Source organism: Cyrtonyx montezumae, unplaced genomic scaffold (genome assembly GCF_038088225.1).
Source record: "Cyrtonyx montezumae isolate F1298 unplaced genomic scaffold, pur_monq_1.0 scaffold_41, whole genome shotgun sequence".
Taxonomy (NCBI): Eukaryota; Metazoa; Chordata; class Aves; order Galliformes; family Odontophoridae; genus Cyrtonyx; species Cyrtonyx montezumae.
The window spans coordinates 827,905-851,464 of NW_027072047.1; the positions used below are offsets into that span (position 1 = coordinate 827,905).

At 39.9% G+C, this 23,560-nt stretch overlaps 1 protein-coding gene across 2 annotated transcripts in view; it reads left to right on the forward strand.

Annotated features, from left to right (window-relative positions):
- SETBP1 (SET binding protein 1) overlaps window positions 1-23,560 on the forward strand; it is a 264,102-nt gene that overhangs the window by 162,945 nt on the left and 77,597 nt on the right. For both annotated transcript variants that reach the window (XM_065747106.1, XM_065747107.1), the window contains one exon: window positions 19,443-22,908. In XM_065747106.1, the coding sequence (XP_065603178.1) occupies window positions 19,443-22,908 (3,466 nt within the window). The remainder of the gene's footprint in view (window positions 1-19,442; window positions 22,909-23,560) is intronic.

Below are 23,560 nucleotides of genomic sequence, written 5' to 3' on the forward strand. Positions count from 1 at the left end.
CTAAATCAGAATTCTTACCCAGACAGTGAATTACAGTCTCTACTAAATCCACTTTTAAATGACACTCACTAGGAGCTAGTCTCTTCTGAATCTTTGGCTGGTAATAATTGGAATTAGATGATCTTAAAGGTCCCTTCCAACACAAACCATTCTGTGATTCTATGATCAAGTTCCTTGCCCAGTCAAAGAGGATATGACAGTATATGAGGAAATAAAAGGTCTCTGAAGGACCTATCCAGTGTCTTAGTCACAGAATCACAGAATCACAGAACGGTTGAGGGTGGAAGAGATCATCTATTCCTACACCCCTACTTCAAGCAAGGTCACCTAGAGTACGTTGCTCAGGATCTTATTTAGGAAGGGTTTGAATATCTTCAGAGAGACATCATAACCTCTCTGGCAATCTTCTATCCTCTGAATGAGCTTTTCTTTGTCCTTTAGGCTTGATTTTCCAGTAGGTTAAATATGCTCCTTATCGATACTTAATCAGCACTTCCCAGCAGTATATCCACTCTGACAAGAAAAGAGGTTCTCTGATTCTTCATGGAGATTTTTCTATTGCCTTTTGATGGGGAGAATGATAGATAACATATAACCGCTTTAAACTTTTAAGTATTTAAAGTATTGCAGGCTTATGAGGGAAAGCCTGGAAGGGACATTGGAAGTGAGAAAAAAGCCATACGCTGGCACACAGTCAAGAGAACCCTCTCTGATTTCAAATAGGTCCAAAGGACTGCCCTACCATACTCAGAAGAAAGGCTAATCCCTGGGATCATTATATTCACAATCCTGCCTTGTGATCTTTATAAGTCTTCCTCTGAACACAGAGGATGTGCATCCTAGTGAGACTGTCAAAATGCTTTTTTATATGAACACTTGGTTCAAAAAGAAACAGAGTGCTGTGAAGTTTCTGTAAAGAAGCAACCATCTGAAGATCTGCCTTATGAAAGATTAACTTGAATCCTACAGCTTCTTTTTTAATTTTTTTTTATTTTTTTTTTTACAAAAGCTCTTTTTAATGGTTCATGTTTTAAATGCACCCTGTTTAAATATTTATGCATCCTGAGCTGTTTTTTCTGCATCTGGAACTTTTGCCATGGCACTAGCCTTTTTATTTCACACCACTGAAAGCACACTGCACTGTGTACAAAACAGCATCTAAAGGTCCCCTGGAGAACGCATGCAGCAAGTGTGTAAGGCCTGCTTAAACATGTGTGTGAGATGTATTAGTTGCCTGAATGCTTTGACTGGTAAGTCAGGGAGTGTGGTGAACCTAACTCTATTCTGGACAAATGTTTTCAAACCCAGCCTGGAAGTCAAAAGTTGTGGCTTCTGTGTTGAATGATATGTTAGCCTCTTTCCTATGCTTCTTAATCTTTCCTTTTCTCTGCTCAGCCTTTGTTATTTGAACTTAACCATTCTAGGCAGATTTTTTTGTTGTGTTTTCAGAACTGCATGGAACTTCCATTCCTGTTTGAGTGTCCAGACAATTACAGTATAAATAATGAATTGATGTGACTACACTTAATATTTTAAATGTTAAAACAAAGCATAGAAGTGAAGTTCTGGATTCCTAGTCCAGTCTCTATGTAGTAGGGAGGTCTTGACTACAGGTCCTTGGTCAGATTTTTTAGTATATTTCACCATTTCTGGTGTGGAAATCAGTGAAAACAGACTGCCCTTTGTGTAGAGATTCAAAATGAGTTTTACATAACTTTCATATCTCTTTACAATGCTGTAGATCTCTGTTGTCCAAGAAATAGGAAAAAAATCATATTATGTGTAAGGTTTAGATTATACCTTTGGAAGATGTATCTTCAAGTGGGTTTGCTAATGCATGACACCTGAAAATGATGCGTGAATAAGAGCTGTTTTTAAAGTACTTCAAAACAAGTGAAAGAACAGGAAGAAAAGAATCATTGGTGTCTGGAGTACTGATAACAAGTCTCATGCCTTTTAGGATTGATTCATTTTGCAGGCTCTGATAGCACAAACATAGGCCATGCCTTGGGTTAACATGCTTAGATTTCTAATGATAGGAAAGTCAAGGAGTGGGATCTGTATCTCTCAGAGAAACAATGCACATCAAAGTGCTAGTCCAGCAGCATGCAGTGGTTATTGAAATCCATCCTTGCTCAACTTTTCATACCCTTATTTTCATCTCTCTTGACCATCAGAGACCATACTGGAAGGCATTTTCATCAGGTCTGTATCAGAATAGCCTTGTTACTATTATGCACAATAACATTTTGTTAACAGCAGAAACTGTGGGGCTAGTGTGCAAATCTGAAGAGGAATGATGAAAAAGATGTAGGCTGATAAACTCAGTGTCTTGCTTCCTATCTTTGTATCCTTGCACAATTGTTCCCTGTAGTGTTGAGTTTTTTTTTTTTTTTTGTTTTTTTTTTTTTTGGTTGGTTGGTTCGGTTTTTGTTGTTGTTTGCTGTTTTTTGGTTTTGTTTTTGTTGGTTTTTTTTTCTATTCCCTATGATTTTGTCTATTCCTATGTGTTCAAAAAATGGGTTTACTGTTGTATCTGTAAGCTGCCCTATAACTTAATACATCCCGCTGTCAGCAGGTTCTAACATTAATCCTGCATTTCTTTTCATTTCATCCCTTTCATCCTATTTGTGTTGTGAAAAGCAGCCAATTCTTAAGCTGCTGCTAATACAGTGTCGTGACTGAGAAAGGGAAGTTTTGCTCAACATTTTGGCTTTCACTGAGATCTGTTTTCAGCAGAGACTACAGCATTGTCAATTATACCTGCATTTAAATATAAAGATTATCTTAAAGGAAGATAGATGCCTTAAACATTCAGTGTAGTACCCCTGGGAAGAAAATGTTTCTAGCCTGAGTGAAATTTGATTTTATCAGAGAGAATATCGCAGTCAGACTTTGTCCCTTTTCCATCTGCAAAGTAATCTGCAGAATCTAAGCAAGTCTTCTCCAAGGGAAATATCATGTCCTGTTGCGAAATAACTCTTCATTTTCCAAAACACTCTTGCAGCTCAATCTTTTCCATACATGGAGTCCTGTCTCTCCAGCAAACAGCAGTAATGATGCCCCTTCTGTATACAGTGTGCGTGTTTTGTTTTGTTTTGTTTTTTACAAGGAAAAGGATTAGGCATTTTGAAAGCACTGGTGTTTACTTCGGGAGAAATCCATCCAAGACAAGTGAACCGTCAACACCTACTTCTCAATAAACAACTGTCAGGGATTTGAGTAAATGAGGGCTGTGTGTGTGAGTGTGTGTGTCTGTTGGTTATTTAATTACCCCTTGAGTCTGCTCGTATCCCTAGTAACCTTCATGTTTTCATTTGAGTTATGCCATAGCTTTGTAGTTATTTTTCCCAAATCATGGCTGGTTCTGAGACCAGATTGTTAGACACCAGCTTGGCTTTGTTTGCTGCCTGTTTTACTGTAGCGTGGGCATAAAATTTAAACAGGAACCTCTGAGCTTTTATGTGCTTCAGTGGAGGTTTTGTGCTGCTTTGATGACTCTTAGACACATTCCCTAAGTCCTGCATTAAGCCTTGTTCTCCTGAAAAAGCCAAGCCCTACTGGGTTCCCATTAGAATATGTTGTTTGGAAGGGAGAAATTTTAGCTACATTTCACCAATAAAAAGCGCTGCTTCAGTAGCTCAGCATAGCATATGCTGGTTAAATCTTGTAGGTCATCGACTGGACAGGAATACTGTTGGGCAAAACTCCTTACTGGAAGGGAAAGATGTCTCAATTGAGTCAGGATGCTGAGCTTAGATCCGATATCAGAATCACTGGATGAAGCATTCTTCATATTTTCATGGAAAGAGTTTTTCATTACGATGAATGTTTTTCAAATTTTTTTTTGAGGAGGGGGTGGGCCTCTTCTCCCTGATAAATAATGACAGGACGAGAGGGAATGGCCACAAGTTGCGCCGGGGAAGATTTAGATTAGACCTGAGGAAACATTTTTTCTCTGAAAGAGTGGTCAGGCACTGGAATGGCCTGCCTAGGGAGGTGGTTGAGGCACCATCCCTAGCGCTGTTCAAGAAGCGTTTAGATGAGGTGCTAAAGGATTTGATTTAGTAGTTGGGTAGAGATAGTGATAGGAGGATGGTTGGACTAGATGATCTTGTAGGTCCTTTCCAACCTTATGAACTTATGAACAAATGAGGTGCTGTGCTATGGTAGTCAAAAATTCATGAGTTTCTTCCTCTATTTTTTTTTTCTGTTTTGCTTTGTCTTGTTTCCCTTTGAGGAAATAAAGTAGATATCTTCACCTCAACAGCATCTCACCTAGAACTGAGAGCTCCAAAAATGTCATACGTAGAGACCAAGGCTTGGTTCGTAATCAATGTGGTCAAAATCCACAGGCCACACTGGTGGAGAGATTCTTATTCTCCATGCTTAACTCAGAGGTCAGACAGTATCCTCTTTTTGGCATTTATTGTAACAATAAGATTTTGTACTTTTCTTCTGCTGAACCATAAGACCTGGTGAAAAGAGTCCAAGAATCAAAAGGCAAAGTAAGATATGCCTACCTTTAACCACATGGAACTAAAGCAAAGCCTTGCTAATCTCACAGCAACTGCCCACATACTGCTGAGAGGGCTAAGTAGTGCATTGCTCACTGAAAAGCAGCGGGGTTAAGCTTCTCTGGAAGTACCAAGAATGGAGCAGACACACTCTTGTTGGAAATAATCTATGGAAAGAGCAGGAAAAATATGCCTGAAGCAGGAGATGCTGCTTTATGGGCAGCAGGCAGGCAGCTCAGTTGCATTCTTCTTGTGGCCAGTAGCTTTAAATATGTGGCTAACAGAATATACATAAGTTAAGATCTTACTGATGAACAAACCTCAGAAGTCTGAATTGGTGTTTGAATACAAAGATAGAAGTGTGAACATCTAAGACGTGACTAATTTGAAACTTCTGTTTCCAGAGGTCCATGTGTATCACGTAGCATTTGCAGAGAGGGTGCAAGGAAATGTTAACCTCTGTTAACTTTGAAAATGGCTGGGTATAAATTTGAATTGCATATGTAAGTTTGTTCTTTGCTTTCAAAATCTTTATTTGCCTGGGAACAAGACTGTGGTGTATCCAAGATTATCTGTTTGCTCTTCCATGGTTTACCTCAAAAAGGAAGAAGAAGTCTTTAATTCAAGAACAATTTTAATTAAGACTTTGTAACGGTAGAGCTTGTATGAAAAAATGAAAAATTCTCTGCTTCGAGGAAGAGTGATGGCACCAAACGTCCCCCAAAGGTTCACAGCCTACTGCATTCAAAAGGCCTTTTCAATGATCAAGGATCTCAACAAGAAATAGTAATGATAGGTGGAAATCTTGAACATATTGCCAGAAACAATTTGAGGCTCCAAACATTTACCTGGTTGGGAAATATTTCAAGAAATTGTTTTGTCAAGGCATGGCTCAGCTCTGGTGTGGAGCAGCAGGAAAGGAATTAAGGTATATTATTGGACATCAGTGTAATTGGGGCTACATTCATCCTGCCTCCCTTTTTATGGCTAATTCAGGAGCCTGAATTATTTGTTCAGGTGTCCTATACGGTCAGCAAAGTGATTTAGCATGAGATGATCTCCTCTCTGAGGGCCCTACTGACAACATGAGGAACTCTGGCTCCTCAGCCAGGTGCTGGTAAAGGTTGGGTGGCCAAAGCCAGGACCTCAGTTCCCTACCCTGTCTGACAAGCTCCAATAAGATGGAGAGCCAATTCCTGCAGTATATTCATGGAAGCTGGTTCAAGCTATAGCCTTAGTAACAAGCAGCTCTGTCCTGAGGAAGGCTTGGATTTGGATCCTGACCTGAATTTCTTATTTTACCTTCAACTCTACAATGTACTTTTCTTTTTTTTTTTTTAACTCCTAACTAGAAACCTAGTTTCTGGAGGACAAGAGCTGAAAGCATAAAAGCTTTTCTTTAATCACAGCCTTTTTCCTATTTTTCTTTAAGAAAAACCCTAGTGAGCAGCAGCCAGCCCTGCTGAGATGTAGCCTCAAGTGTCCCCTCCTTTGCAAACTGGAGGAGTACAACAAGTCTGCAAGGGAAGGAAACCTAATTACATTGCACATGTTCTAATTTAAGTTGCTGTGGGTTGCTGGGAGTTTGAACAGCAGAAACACGAGGTCATTTCTTGCCTGTGACCATGGCTTTTGCTTGATGAAAAGTGGATAGTCCTGATAGCTTTCTCTGGTGTAATTACCTCAAAGATGGACAACTGAGGATCTTTTCCACAGCCTGGTCTTTCTTTCCTTGTAAAAAAAATGTTAAACTTAAGCATCTAACAACATGCACAAATGTGCACAAATGTACACAGTTGAGCAGGTAGAGCTTTACATGTGTGTTTTGATCACAGGTGTAATAATAATCCATTGTAATGTCACCACAAAGCTAAGGAACTTGAAAAGCATCACTCATGAGTAGAGTTTGCAACACAGAAATTTTAAATAAATTTTCAATATTTATAGTTCTTTTTCAATTCATTTACATACAAACCAGAGAAGATATATACCTCATACATTGCTGGAACTCTCACTTGCTTTTTTTTTTTTTTTCTTACTGTTTCAATTTACAGAATATTCCTTGTTTCATGCTGGTAGTGGAAAGTGTATCTTATTATCATTGTCTGAATAGGTATTCATTTATTTGAAGTCACATTAACCAAGATTGCAATGTGCCTTGTGACTTCTGTCTTGGGAACCTCCATGGGCACTGGAAAAAGTGAAGGTCAGGTAATCTAAAATCTTCTGTTGGTATTGGTGGAAAAAATGTGGAAAGGCATTGGGTAAATTGCTCCAGCTCGTTATTTCTATATAATGGCTCCTTCTTCCATGAATTTTTTGAGATTCATTGGAGATAAATTTAGATCATGAAAAGGCTTTTTGCTTCATGTGAATGATGTGATGGATATCCTTCTGAAGACTATGATGGAAAATGCATGTAATAAACTTCTGTTAGGTCAATTTTTATTATTATTATTTTTAATTATACATCATTTACTGAAGTGTAGTCTTTGTACGCATCACTGGCTTCTCTTGAAAGAAGAGAATCTTTTACTTGATCAGTAAAAGTAAATCCAAAATATATTATGTGTGGGAAAGGGAGTATAAGGAATCTAAAAGTTTCTCTTCTCTTCTTCACTGGAGTTGTTATCCGTGCAGGCATCTAGTACCCTCAATTGTGCCTAACCTACTCCAAGTAGAAAAAATATAGGCAAAAAAATTACTTTAATATATTGTACAATCTCCAGTCAGGGAAATCTCAAATTCTCAGATATCCATAGCAAGCTTAACAGTCTGCAGCAGTGTGTGCACTGAACTAAAGTCTCTGGCACTTTAAAGTGCACATTTTCCAGCTTTGCCCTTTCCACAGTATTCCACAGGGGCCACCCATCGCAACTGCTGATAAGGTCGTATGCAGGGTGGGTGATGAATCTGCACTGATTTCAGAAGGTTCTGTCTGCTTGCAGAAAATAAATATGCTTGTATCTTTGAGAGAAATCCTGGAAGGGAGAACCTGCAGGAGTCTAGTCAAAAATCTGCATTCAAAAACAAAACAAAGAGAAAAAAAGAACATGTGAAGAAATAGTAACTAAAAATTCAGTGGTTTGAGATTTAGATTTTGTTGTTTATTTTCCCTCCACAATCGTCAAAAACATTACTGAATACTGAATATAACATTGGATACAGACAGACACCTCCAACATTTCAGGGGTTTGCATCTGGTCTCCTGTTTTTAATAGCAGAGAAATGTAAACCAAATCAATATGTTCCTCTCTATCTAGGAAAGAAAAAGCAGCATTTTATAGGAAAAGAAAGAAAGGCAGCCAGTGCCTAAAAATGACCCCAATGTTCCTCCTGTCTTCAGATCCAGGATGTTTTGATTTTGTGCACTTCCACAGATGTAAGTGAGATCTGGATCTAGATTGGATATCAGAATTTTTGCTTCATTTGGAAGCTCAGGGCCAAATCTCAGCTAAGCTCTATTTGTCGAGGACAGGGTCAGTCTGGAGGAATATTTTACATTTAGTTACCTCTAGAAAAAACATGTGTGTGCACACTTAGCCAACACAGGGGAATTATTACAGGAATCACAACAATTTTCCTTATATATTGTTTTCCTGAATGCGTTGAGATGAGTGTGTTTCTTTTTGCATGTACTTACAGAGCCATGCACAATCCAACACTGCTCATCTCCACTCTGGGGAGAACTGCATCTCACTGGGCTTGTCAGGAAATAAAGGTCCTCCCTAGTAAATAAACTCTGCTGCACCACTGGGACAAGGTGCTTTGCAGCATCAGGGAATATGGCAAGTGAAATGAATTGTTAAAAATGTGAAATATTCTATTTGGTGCCAAGGATGAGGAAGAATTGCTGGGATGAATCCAGAACTGAGGTGTGTCTAGGGATGGAAATGATTCCAAGGGAAGAAAGAAGAGGCTCTGAGCAGTGAGATTTATTACACTGGGATATAGCCTCCCAGAAGAAGGGCTTGAAGACACATTGCTGGAATTGCTTAACATTTGGTTGGACAAAACACTTGAGGATACAGAGAGGATATATGGCCACAGATTTTTAAGGCTAGAGCCACTGTGATCACTTAGTCAGACCTTCTGCATGACTCATACCAGGGGATTTGCCTAAATGTATTCCTGTTACAAGTCCAATATCTGTCATGCACTAATGCATATCTGTTTGAAAAAACACCCAGCCTTGATTTACAAGAATCTTCCAGTTATCGAGAATCCATTGCCATGATAAGCTGTTCTCATGGTTATTTATGTTCCATATTAAAAATGTGGGCCATGTTTCCATCCTACAATTATTAACTTCTTCTTCAAACCCTGCATCAATCGGCTAAGCTGAAGGAGCTGCTGTGACACTCTTGTCCCTAGTTGAAGTCAGTTCATTTTAAGTGTACCTCAAATGCTTGCAACACCGCTATCACCAATGCTATAGCTCATCTCCTTCTGTCCTCCAGTACCTCTTGGAAAAAACTTACTTTCTACCATCTCTACCAATGCTAAACCTTCAGAATAATCCACATTTGGGGAGGCAAACAGTAAGACGTATAATTAGATCTAACTTTGCTGCCTCTAAAATGGACAAGTACATGCCAATGTCTGAAGTGTGTACTGTCTTCCCCTGATTTACCCTGTGCATCAGGGTAGGGGATAGTGGATTATATCCTTGGTGTCAGTATTTTTATGGAGTTAACTCAACTCAAGCACACAGTCAGCACTTAAGAGGAAGTAATAACAGCATTGGGAATGGTTCTGCTTTGTCAACATGTGTGAGTGAAGAAATGTATTCAGGCGATTTAGTAGAATATGGACAATTAAAAGAGCAACACTCTGATGGTGCTGGCAACACTGTACTGTCTCTCTATGTGGTCTCAATGGCTCCACACCTAAGAGAGCAAATATAGGGAGATCTCTGAATTTATTAGAAGTCCAGCAACTGAAAGATTTTCTCCAAACTAGATCATCTACATGGATAAGCAAATCTTGATCCAGAAAAGCTACAAGTTTTGCTGTTCTGGATACTAATCTCAGATCTGAATTCATGCTAAAAGATTTTCCACCTGTTTATTCAAACTCATGGGTGAAAGAATGGGGATTCAGTGAACTGAATTTTATTCCAGATTTCTTAGATGAGATGCCAGAGAAATCTAGGAGGTCATTTAAGCACAAAGTAATGCTTGGTGTGCCTTGCAAGCTTTTTTTTTTAGACTGCTGCACCATGTTCTCTCTCTCTTTTTTTTTTTTTTTTTTTTTAGTCTGTGCTGCTGTTTTATTTCTGTAGAAAAGAAACCTAAACTTAGACATGGCCTTTAAGGATTGTTGCTTTACCTTAATAAAAGTGTAGTTATTCCAGAGTCATTGTGAAAATGGCTGAGAAAGTCCTGAATGTATAAAATCAAGGGACAATTAAATCTTGGGTTCAGCTCCCTAATGGATTTCCATTGGAGATCTACACTTAATAAAATACAGAAAATTGCATTTTATTTTGGCACATAAATACTGGTAGTGGGAGACTGTGGCATTTAGAAGAGAGAATCACTGCACCAGAAAACTCACTTCAGCAAAATGATGCAGTCCGGTTGAGCCTCTTTTATGATCTGAGAAATGACTGTTTTTATAGCACACTAAATAAAACCTGCTATTCGAACTGCAAGTTTATTAGTAAAGGTGATTCTGTGATAGCTGGGGAGGGAGGAGAGAGGGGAGACAAGGAATGAACAACAGAAGAGAGATGTGTGTCATTCAGAAAAAGCACAGAAATGCCCCCCAAAATGTGATATCACTCATCATTACCTCATCTACCATTGCCACTAAAATAACTGATGTCAGCATAACTATTTCTTTGTTGCTCCAAAACATTATTGCTAGCCAGGCCTAATTCTACTGATGGGAAAGCCTTTGCTGTGGGTGCAATAAGGATACTAGCAAAAGCATCTGTGTAGGAGAGGTGGCTGTGGGGAGCCACATCCAGGAGGGTTCGGCAGGGCAGTCGGTGACAATAATGCCACCCAAAACTGCTGCTCTTATAGTCTTGTAAGAAGACTTGCAGGTGGATGTTGGCATCCTCATAGAATGTGTCCATGCCTCAGATGTTGCAATGACTTGCTTGGTATTTTTCTTCAAACCTAACTGCTTAGGGGTATAAATGAACTTGCCTGGTGGAATACTAAAGCTGATGGCTATGCCATGGGAGAGAATGTCATCTTTAGACTAGAAACTATATGCTGCCACACTGCTGATGTCTTTGGCCTCCACAACAAAGCTCTGCAGAAACAGCGTCATGCGTTTGCTGTTGGTACTAGGATTATGGGGAAAAGTATTATATTTTATCCAAAACATCTTTTTTTATATTTTATCTAAAACATCAAAATGGGCACAGCGTACATATAAACTGAGAGGACAAATCTGAAATTATAGTTGTCTTATAGTTTTTGCATACAGGGTAGATTTCACTGCATGCTTGCTTGAAAAGCTAGAAATGACAGCATGAGAATTCAAGGCCAGATGAGCGTGTTCCTGTTCTCTTTCATCAGAAGATAATTATTTCACTGATGAAAACCCAAGGAGAATCCCACTCAGGAGATGGAGACCAGCTTTTTGAGAGAGTCAGAATGTGGCACATCTTCTTATACATCTTACGTCATTTGCTGGCTCTACAGAGAATGAGGTTTTGAGTACATACCTAGTGGAGCTAGAAATTTATCATGCATGACATCTTCAGGCAGATTTTCCAAAAGGAATGAACCACCTACATCTTGCTGTGGATCAGTTTTATTTTTTCAGGGTGAATGGGTAGGGCAGGACTTACTCCTTCATGCTGAAATGTAGAAGAACTTTCCTTTTCTTCAATATATGTAAACTTCTTTGCAGATCTTCATGAAATTTAACCCAGATACACCAAATAGATATTCTGGCAGATTTCTGGACTTTGTGCTAATGCTGTAGCACATGCAATACTTTATGCTAGACCTTAGCTGCAATCAGGATGCTTTGAAAGAATTAATGTGGCGGACAGTAACTGCTAAATGAAGTGCATGCTAAAAGAATGATGAGCTAACTGACTGGAGCTCACAGCTTTTACGAGCTTTTCTAAATGCCTGTTTTCAGGTGAATTCAGCATCTCCTTGACATTCAAGGACTCAATTTATAATCAAATTATTTAACTCTAGTGGAAAAAACATTGGCCTCAATGGAAAAGACATTTATAATTCCCCCACCCCTTAGAAGAAAAAAAAAATTGCATTCAGGATAAAGTTGCAATTCCTATAATAAATGAGGGATAAAAAAAAATCTTTCAGTGCAAATTAAGCACTGCAGGCTTTTAAAAATTACAACAGAAACTTAAAGCACACAGCTGCTCACATCCTTATTTCCAATTTAGTAATCTGTGACATGCTGCAGCATTAATGCTCCGGACAACACAACAGACATTTCAGAGATAAATACTTACTGCTAGCAATTCTATATAGCCAACAGAACTCCATCCATCCTGGCACACTTCTGCCATTTGATTTTGCCCTCAAATGCTGAATTTACAGACGAAAGAGGAAGAGCATGAAATAGACATTTAGACGTGCAATTTTTTACTTGCACACCAGCTCCATGGGACTATAGCACTTTTGAAGGGATGGAAATATATTTTATATATCAATATTAAAGTATTTGTGTCAGTGATGTTATTAGGTTCATTAGCACAGCTTTTGGACAAAAGAAAGCAAGCAAGAAGTTTAAGAAGGTATTTTCCTCTGCAAACCCTGGCTTCTTGGGTGTAATGTTCACTTGAAATACTCACTTAACACTCTTTGCACTGGCTTAAGGTTAAGCAAGGACCAAACCAGAGTTGTCTCACCAAAACTGTTGGTTCCACTGTAGTCCACCTTAGGTAGTGTTTAATTGTTCTCTACCAGCTGCCTAAAGTTAGGCAGCAAAATGTGTTATGCTTAAACATGATTCTTCATCTGCGCTGTTAGTCAGTGGTGACGGGGTCTTTGTTGGAGATGACAAAAAACCCCATTGTTTAGAGTTTTCACAGACTCGGTGTTTCATGCATAGCCCTAAAAAGAATAGGGTTGTTAAACTTTTGATAAAAACAGTATGTGCAGAGATGAGCTTATTCTGCAAGTAAGGAATGAATCAGCTCCTTGCTCCAAATCCAACCTTTATAAATCCACAATTTGTTGCAATTTACTCAAATAAAATCCTCAATTACTGTGTTTGGAAATTGAAAGTGCTTGGAATGCAGCTGAACACTGAAATAGTGTGCAAATCATCCAGTTTAAAGCAGTAACAAAATTAATTTTGAATAACTGTAGAATCTGACAGTTATAAAGCAAAACAGGATGCCTTAGTTGTAATGCCTGAACAACTATTATTTGCAATCATGTGAGCATCTTTAGACCATTCAGTAATCTCTGTGCACTGTTTTATCATTTCTGAAAGGATAAGTACTTTACATAAGCATTCTTAAAAGGGTTACAATGCAAAAGCTTCTCTATAAAGCAGTGTTTTTACTTAGTTTATCTTGACCCTGCCCATGGTATGAACAGGAAGGTGCTTATGGTGCAGCAGCAAATAACGACACCATCTCTTCCATGGAACTTCAACTTCTCTGTGTTGATATGATTACATAAATATCTCAGGAAAGACAGAGGTGTGTAGCAATGGCAGTGCAAATCTGAAAGGCCCCCTAGCACCTTCAGTGAAACTGTTCTTGATTTGCACAGTACTGCACCACAATCTGTTATGTTTATGTTCAGTGAATGGACAAAACAGGTGATGCTTTGCTTTTAATTAAGCCACTCTTACCCCATCCTGTGTCTTGCACTCATATTGTCCCCCTGCAGCTATGTGTTAACTCCTGCTTCTCTTTCAGTATCTAATGAATGATACTCAGTTGTGTGAATGTGGTACTGTTTGGGCTTTGTGCTATTGAAGATTCAGGGTTTTAGGGGAGGAGTGAACTCTGGGAGTATTGAATTTTATACACAGCTCTGGAAAATTCCCTTTATTTGGGACAATACTAATGAATTTCATATTAATGCCTGATGACATGTTTTCCATTCATATTTTAATTGGAATTAAAGCCCCTATATCAATTCTGAACTAGCTTCAGTGAAGTTTCTCACAAGACATTATTGCTATTTGCCTTTCTAGCGAGTGTTATATTCCAATTTGTGATCCCTCCTCCCTGATTAGCATCTCCAAGGATCTAAAAGACATCCTGAAGCCATTTCAGATACTTGCTATTACAAACTGACCTGATTCAATCAAACAATCCTGATACAGATTGATCACAATTACTGCTCAGCCCATAAGTCATCAGACCGACCGGAACTAAGTTCCTCTAAATCTGCAATCTCCTCCACCTAGAATATTTTATTTACAGGGTAAAGCTACCTCCCAGAAGGCTTAGTGCACTCAACAAAAGATGTGAACTATCTCCAACCTTTAGTTCTGTTTATAAATTTCAAGTCAGCTGTTCTCAGTTGCCCCACTGGGACACCAGAGGAAATGCTCAGTTTCAGTTTTGAGCAAAAGTATGAGCTGAGCAAGGATTATTTATTCATGTGTTGGAGCAGGATATCTCAGATATTTTCTTCCTCTCAGAGGGTTTTCTTTTCCAGTAACTTATTTTCATGCATGTCTAGGATGCAGAAACTGAAGAGAAAGCTTTTCAAGAGGAACAAATTACCTGGAGTTTCTCCCATTTTTTGGAACTCCATGTGAAGGACAAAAACAACAGATGTTGTTTTTAGAAGGCAGGTGCCCATTGTATTTTCATCTTACCCTCACTGCAGCCATGTTTATTCATTCAGTCCTGAAAATCTCAGGCTGACCTTTTGCCTCACCGTAGCTGCTTTCATTATGGTCTAGAAATATTACCAGTATTGTCTTTAACTTTTTAAAATCTGAATTAGGAATGAACGAAGTCTTGCTTTTTCTCAAAACTGGCTAGGTGCAAGGAAGGTCCAGTCTGCATACAACAGAGCTCCTTTAGCAGAGTACCATTCTTGAGCTAATATGCTGCCCTGCATGGCTTGGAAACAGTCTTGTGACTCAGCATCAACCAGCCCAGGTGGCCAACAGACCAAACGCCTGCATACATTAAAGCAATCACCCCACTGATTTCCAATGAGATGTCAGCTCCTTATTGCCAGAATTGCTACCACAAATGCTTTTCCTAGACCACACAGAGGATCTGAACAATGTTTTTCTGAGATTCTTGCTTGCTGGAGAGGCCCTGAGAAAAGGCAAACACTTCTGAAGTCTCTAAGTGATATTATTCATTTAGGAAATCCTTTCCTCTTCTATTTGATTTTATATTTTTATTTTATTTTCAGCCTATGAAGAAGAAAGCAAAGGATGGTATGTCCCGAGAGCATACTCTGATGTGTCACTGTGGATGCCAATCCCCACAGACGCTCCCAATGTTATTAATTTTTAAAAACAAACTTGCTGATTGAGGTTCTGACTGCCTTTAAATTGTCTCTACAAGGAGACTGTGTACTAATTAACCCACAGAAACAATCAATGATGTACCTTTTTCAAGTTTCAGGGTGATTAGAATATGAAAATGAAGAGCACAATGGTGCAGATGTTTTAAAATCACAGCAGACAGCAATTAGTGACATGGGAACCAGCTGCTTATCTCTCCATATAAAGCCTCTTAATAGGGAATTACACTTGAGGAGCCATTACACAGATGGATCTGCGAATGATTTAAAGAGGGGGCGTAGTAGTATTAACTTTGATTTGCAAGCCAGATTCCTGACAAGCTCTATGTGTGTTACCTCTAGAATAAAAGTGCAATTGAAGTAAAAAAGGTACCACACCCCATAAGTAACAAGATTTGTCTCAGGTGATATCTATGTTTGTGTTAATTTTTTCTTTTTTTTTTTTTAAGTTGCATTTTTTTTTCTTGTAGATTAGTTTAGATATTTTCTTTCTCATTTTCTTATTAATTTATTTATGGTTACTGGAATCTATTCTCTTTTTCTGCTTTAGGACTGAAAGTAGCATATAGATTTGAAGAGAAGCTCAGAGGGAATGTGAAAGCAGAGTGATAGATCTAATAGTTAAAATAAGAGTCCAAGAGGGACCGATTCAGTCGCTGGGTACTCTCTGTGGAGTAGGACGCTGTTCATCAAGAAAGGAGATATAATATGTCTTTCCTTTTTAATGTGTGAGGCCTTCATGCATGAATAAAATTATCAAGAGAAGTGTATCTGTAGGTGCAGGGATACCTAAGTCTGGCAAGGCAAGTAAAAGCACACATTGCCATCTCCTTTGCTCTCTGTCCAGTTCTCTTCAGCTGCCTGTAAACACTGTGTATCCTGCTTTTAAGCCTACCCACAGCTGCCTGAAGTGAGGACTTAAAGTCATGGCCTTGTCAATAAAACCATTTCACTAATGATAAGAGGACTCATACGTTACTTTTTTTTGTCTAAGTTTTAGCATATATATTACAGATGACTATGTTATAGAACATTGGTTAGTGTTGCTCAAACTTCTTCATAGATATGAAGCAGAAGATATTATTTTTACTTTTTAAAGGAAAGGTGGGATTATTACCCACTAAGGCTTTCAGGTAAACTGAATATTAAGAGAAATATCGACCAAGGTTTGTGGTAAAATTGCATGGGTTAAAATACATTTCTACTTTCATGTCAGCTGAAGGACAAGAGTCCTGATCCAGAATAGTTAGCTGATAAAGAAAATCACTTTTAATTAAAAAGTTAACTACTGACAGAGACAGACACTGAAGTTTTAAGTATTTCTAGGATATCATAAACCAAAAAATAAACAAAGGTTAATCATTTCACTTTTCAGGAAAAAGCCCACTATCCTTGGTGCTAGTCTCAAGCTGTGCTGCTGTAGGAACTCTCTGATTCAAAAGCTCCTTGCTGTAGATCTATAGAGCTGCAGAATACTTGTGCTTGCTGACAAATGAAATAATGAATTTCTGTGTATGGTACCATGACATAGGTTTTTGAAGAGCCTAATTTACTCTCATAGCCCTGATATCCTCCACTAGCTCATCTCAAAAGTTAGATTCTGCTATGTCTTATTTGTTTCTTAGGGTAGTGCTCATCCAGAAGGGCAAGATAAAGTCTAAATAGTAGGACCAATGAGATCAGACAGCAGTACAGAAAGGTACAACATAAAAAAAAATAGATTTTGCTGCATTTCTTTCAACCAATTTACTAATGCTTTTAAGAAGACAGTCCCCACATGTTTTTATATAGCCTGTGAAACTCAACCTACTGCAGCTGCATGATCTCTGGTTACCCTGGTCTTCTCTACAAAAGAATTATTTTGGGACGACATGGACGTGTCTGGCAGGGGACAGCAAATTGTTAATGTTATGCTTGAAGGAGTATCATGAAGAGACCCAGTGGACTGCTATGTCCTTCAGCAGAGATATAGTTTGACATCCCATTTAGGAAATGAAGTTCCCCAATACTGCCGACTGGTTGGTTTTTGAAGCCCTGTTAAAACTGGAGTATTTATCTGTGTGGTTAAGCGCCTCAAGCGTTGGCACCTTTGATGACAGAGGGATATCTTTCTCATGAATTGTAAGATTAATGTTGTGGTGGCCTGTGGTGCTGGAGTAATGACAAGGCTATCATTAGGGATATGCTGTTAGTTGCATCACCGTTTTATAGTGTGTGGAACAAGGAAATGAGACTGGAGGAGTCAACTGATACATCAGCACTCATCTCTGATATACAGCTGGCCTCTTGATGCTGAGCCCTTAACAACTTTGAATATAGAGCTTATTACTCCTTTTAAACCAGAGATTCCTGTGTGTGCAATGCACTTGGAGGCACCAGGGTGTTGCTAGCTTGTAATGTTTTCTCTTGCTGTGGTCAACTTTTTCCAAATGCAATTGTTCAGATTGTTTAGTTTTGCAGCTTAGAATTTTGGAAATCATGTGAGGGGAAGGGGTTGCTTTGACAGCACCCAACTGGGCTGGGATCTCTGCAGAAGCAGCTTGGCTCTGTCTCGGCACAGCCCCAGGGGCCGGGAGAGACCTCAACCCACTATTTCCAGCTTTTTCCGAGTCAGAAGTTGTATGCTGGAAGAATATGTTTTCTGTGAGGCATAGCAAAATATTAAACTTTATTCTGGGGACATGGAAGTGGGTGGGCTGTGTTTTCCCTTGTATTTTACCCAAGGAGGGCATTGGTGTTGTGCTCTGGGAGCTGCGCACCCCTTGGCCACAGTGCGGCCAGAGTGTGGGAGGCCGCTGTGAGGAGGAGGAGCTGATTCCTTCCCCAAGGCCTGTTTATGCTTTCAGCTCTTTTCTCAGGCTGAAAAAAAACGCGTGTAGCTCGCCCGTGACATCTGCAGCTCCACCGCAGCTGCGTGCTTTCATTTTCTCACTCCACAATTCCTGGAAATCTCTGCTTTCCCTGAGCATAGCCGGTCCATATGTACAACAGCTGAACTATCCACAGGATTTAAGAGTCCCCAATTACTCCGCAGACAATGGACCAGAACAACTTCATCCTTACTGCCTGTTCCAGAAAGGCTACATGTCCTTTCCATATGAATACTAAGAATACCCCAACATCAGTTTGCCTCTAAGATGCATGTTTGCTTGTCACTAAATAACATACCGTGGGGTGTTTTTAGTGCCTTTAAATCCCTTTGAAATTGCTCAAAATCTGAGGACACCTAATTTCCCAGAAGACAAGTTCTCAAGGAGCTCAGAACCATTTTGTGCTGACCCCAAAATCTCTGTGGCAAACAACCCAAGCACAGATCTAATGTAATGCTGCTGATGGAAACTTAATTGTAACAGCATGTTTGCAGAAACATGAGACATTTAGCAGTTGTTTTCTATTGTTCTTTCCTTAGTTACACATTTATTTTAAGTCTCTCATCATTTATTTGGTATTCGGAACGGTGTCATTACAGTTTGTTAGGAACAGTTGTTTGTTTGTTGTACTAGGTGCTCAAAATCAGTGGAATGGTTTGGTGTAGAGCTTTACAAAGTACTGCATATAAATCTGACTGGAGAAAACAAATGGCTAGAAGAGAAAGTAAATGTTTGTTTGTTCTCTTGTTTGTTACATTTAAAAGAGATTTGAAAAAGTTATAGCTGTAAAAATATATAATTTACTTTTTCTGAAGGTCTGCCAAGAACAAAGTAGCTTTTATTTTGCTCCATAGAAGTCTTCAGCACAGTTCTGCCCTTTCTCTTTCCCCTGCAGTCTGAAGGCTTGCTGTCAGATTAAAAACCGTATTAAAGATGTCTCTTCCAACAATGCAAATAGCAGATTATAAAAATATAAACAGAATAATGCAAATCTTGAACTTGCCAAGTGTACCTCACATGCTGAATGCTATTCTTATCATTTTTAAGCACTGATTTTGTGGACTTCTATGTGGAAATTTAAGCAAGTAGATCTATGAGGATTTTGGCTTCATGGGGAGATGAACCCATGGATTTTTCTCTTGTTTGTTGTAGCTTCATAGATAATTCTATATTCCTGTTGTTTACATCAGTGGATTTAATTTTGAGCATTGAGTTCTGCTAGGGATTGTTTTTAAGGAAAAGCGTTCTCACTGAGAGGCTGAGTTACACCATTCATCCATTGGAAGGGAATATTTTAGTCATGTTTTAAATTAAAAATCAATAAAAGATGTTTCCTCTGCAATTTAGCATTTATAGAAATATTTCCATTGTTTTCACAATGGGAAAACACACAAAACTTGTTTACAGCGCGTGAATCTGAATGCAAATTTGACTCAAGTGTAAGAACACTTTACAAAGGCTCCTAACTCTTACGAGGACTTTGGCTTACAGAAGTTGTCACTCACTATGCAACTAAAGAGGTGCAGCCAGTGGTTGTGACTGGACTGATAAACTAACTTATTTCCTGTTGTGTTTTCTTTTCTCCTCCTACCTTCCAGGTTTACGACAGGCCACAGAAACATTCTACCCTGCACTATGATCCAGGCCTCCAACCAGACTTCACCAGTGATTCCTTAAAAGCAAAGCACCAGCAGAAAAGTAGCAACCAGCACCATCTTGACTGGTCAGCAAGCTCAAATACTGGATCCACTTCTCAAAGTTGCTTCATCAACACAGAACCCAGTCGAGAAGCAGTTAGTGCCACCAAAGTCACCCCTCCAGAGCCAGGAGTTTCCTTCAGTAAATCCCAAGCAAAGAAATCCTGTGCCAGCAGCACGTGGGGGCAGCTGTCTGTCAGCAGCAAAGAGCTTGCCATCTGCAGTGCAGTCCCATCACCCAACAACATTGGTGTGTCTGCTCAGCCGAGCAGTGCCTCTGAATGCAACGGGCTATTGCCTATTGGTGATCAGGATGGAGGGGTGCAGCTGGAATCTCCTGATCAGCCTGCTGGGAGCACAAAGAAGAAGTCCAGCAAAAAGGACTTGATATGTCAAACCATCCAAACTGCTGACATTGAGTGGGTGAAGAGTGCTCAGAAAGCATTTGACAGCAAATGCCTTGACAGTATGGAAGGAAAAAAAGAGTCTTATTCGATTGACAGTGTGTTGGATGCATCACCAACGAAACAGAATCCCGCTTCTGCTAGCAGCTGTGAAAATGACACTAGCCACGTACGAATTACTATCCCAATAAAGTCTCCAACAACAGATACATCTGGACACAAAAGGAAAAAAAGGCAATCTACAAAATCTTCAATGGAGAAAACTATCCAGGAGAAAAGTCTGCCTTCTGGGCTTGCTATGAACAGCGAAGTAGCAAACAGGACTATCTCTCAGTCAGAAGGGAGTAAAAAAGATATTCGAGTCACAAAGCCAGGGAAAGTGATTGAAAATGAATCCCCCCTAGCAGCTATTGACAGCAGTGTGCTTATTGACAGAGCTTCCCCCAACAATGCCACCAGACTTAGAAAATCTGTAGCTGTGACATCTACTCTCCTATCCACTGATCTCCCCACTGCTAGCAAACTGTCTGAGGTCCAGCACCCCAAACTCACAGCTAAACGGCGATGGACCTGCAGCAAACCTAAATCTATCCTTCGGGAGACCTCCATGACAACATGTGAGAAAATGATGGTGGAGCCTCCTTCAGCCTATCCCATCACACCATCAAGCCCTCTGTATACCAATACAGACAGTCTTACTGTGATCACACCCGTCAAGAAAAAAAGAGGACGACCAAAGAAACAGCCTTTGCTTACTGTTGAAACCATTCATGAGGGAACATCCACTAGCCCAGTGAGTCCAATCAATCGCGAATTTCCAGGAACAAAGAAAAGAAAGAGGAGACGGAATCTGGCCAAGCTGGCCCAGATGGTCCCAGGAGAGGACAAGTCCATCAGTGATCTCAAGTTTCACAAAAAGGTTGGAAAGCTTGGGGTCTTGGATAAGAAGACTATCAAGACCATTAATAAGATGAAGACCCTCAAGAGGAAGAATATTCTCAATCAGATCTTGTCCTCCTGCTCCAGCAGCATAGCTCTGAAAGCAAAAATCCAGCCACCATCTAGTGCTGGGCCAACAACCATTGATGCCAGACTAGGGAAGCAGATCAATGTCAGCAAGAGGGGGACTATCTACATTGGTAAAAAACGGGGCAGGAAGCCAAGAGCAGAGCTGCAGCCTCAACAAGAAGAACCTAAGACAGCCATCAAGCACTCAAGGCCTGTTTCCAGCCAGCCAGAAAACCCAGCAGTGCCTTCCAACCTGCAGTCACTTGTGGCATCGTCACCAGCAGCTATTCATCCGCTTTCGACACAGTTAGTGGGGACTAATGGCAACCTTAGCCCTGCAAGCACTGAAACAAATTTTTCAGAGTTAAAAACTATGCCAAATCTCCAACCTATCAGTGCTCTTCCTACAAAAACCCAGAAAGGAATGCACAGTGGAACTTGGAAGCTGTCTCCACCCAGGTTAATGGCTAATTCACCTTCCCACCTCTGTGAAATAGGTTCTCTAAAAGAAGTTACACTGTCACCAGTGAGCGAGTCTCACAGTGAGGAAACAATACCGAGTGACAGTGGGATAGGTACAGACAACAACAGTACTTCTGACCAAGCTGAGAAAAGCTCAGAGTCCCGCCGGAGATACTCTTTTGATTTCTGCACCCTGGACAATCCAGAGGCTATCCCATCTGACACCAGCACAAAAAACAGGCATGGTCACCGGCAGAAACATCTCATTGTGGATAACTTTCTCTCCCATGAGAGCATGAAAAAGCCAAAGCACAAGAGGAAAAGGAAAAGCTTGCAAAACAGAGATGATCTCCAGTTTCTGGCAGACCTTGAGGAACTCATCAATAAATTTCAAGTGTTCAGGATTTCACACCGTAGTTACACATTTTATCATGAAAATCCATATCCCAGCATCTTCAGGATTAATTTTGATCACTATTACCCTGTGCCATATATCCAGTATGACCCATTGCTCTATCTTCGCAGGACCTCTGACATGAAGTCTAAGAAGAAGCGTGGTAGACCTGCCAAAACCAATGACACCATGACAAAGGTGCCTTTTTTACAAGGGTTCGGTTACCCTATTCCCAGTGGGAGTTACTATGCACCCTATGGAATGCCTTACACATCAATGCCTATGATGAATCTTGGTTACTATGGTCAGTATCCAGCTCCTTTGTACCTGTCTCACACGCTCGGAGCGGCTTCCCCATTTATGAGACCTACCGTGCCCCCACCCCAGTTCCATGCAAGCTCTCATATGAAGATGTCCACCACTGCCAAGCATAAAGCAAAACACGGAGTGCATCTACAAACACCTGTGGGAATTGGCCTTGGAGACATGCAGTCCTCTTTGGCTCCTCCAAAGGTTGGAGGAACAAGCCTTTCAAGTGGCCGACTTCACAAAAGGAAACACAAACATAAGCACAAGCATAAGGATGAGAGGATACTGGGGACACATGAAGATCTGAGTGGTCTCTTTGCTAGCAAGTCCACTGGCTTCTCCAGTCACTCTATCAATGAAAGGCTAAGTGGCTCAGATAAAGAACTCTCGTTGCTCAATGACAAAAGCAAGCATAAGGAGAAGCAGAAGCACCAGCATTGTGAAACTGGACATAAAGGCTCAAAGAGCAACTTTGAAGTGGATACGCTGTCTACCTTATCACTTTCTGATGCCCAGCAGTGGACACAGAGTAAAGATAAAAGTGATTCAAGCAATGATCCCATTGACTCTTGCACAAAGAGATACCCTGGTAATACTGAGAGTAATGCAAGGTCAGAGTCCCTGGACATGTTTGCTGAAATGAATTCCTTGAGTGAGAAACGGGATAATGATGGAAGTGGGAATAAAAGAAGAAGCTTCGAAGGGTTTGGAACTTACAGAGAAAAGGACATTCAGCCCTTCAGGATAAATAGGAAGGATAGAAGTTCTTACGATTCTTCAGCCTCTTCTGGTAAGTTCTGCTTTATTTTATTATACCTTACTGTATTTTAATTTTAATGATCAACAGATGGACTTGTAATTTTCAAGAATTGTATTCAAGTCACTCATTTCTCTGATTATTTGTAATCAATTCCCATTTTCCATCTAGACTTCAGGGATATTGACAAGAAAGTTGGCCAAATGATAAGCTGAGAGCTACAAAAGTATTTGGGTTTTGTTAGACAGCATTTATGAATATTTCTCTGCACCTTGCGTATTTGTCCTTGCTTGTTGTGCTTCCACCAAAAGTCCACCCATTACATTCTACAACAACAGTAATTATAACACGTGTTGGCAAAGCAGGTAACTCTCTTAGATCTCACATCTCAAGGTGATAGTCTTTGTCCAGCCTTCAGGAGTACAGCCACAGTTCTGAGCAGAGTATCTGCTCTGGCTCACAAAGTACACAAAAGCCTTTTGTTGAAGGGCAGAGCAAGATGTATGGGAAGTTGTGAAATTGGATCAGTATCAGTAGTACACCGTACTAGTAATTCAGAGGGACCCAGGATGGTGATGGCTACACTGAATGTATTGAGTCCCTTGGTACAGTCATTGTGTGAATCTGTCATTTCTAGTTAGTAGGTGTGATGTAAAGTAACTATCCTGAAATCAAGCAGCTGAAA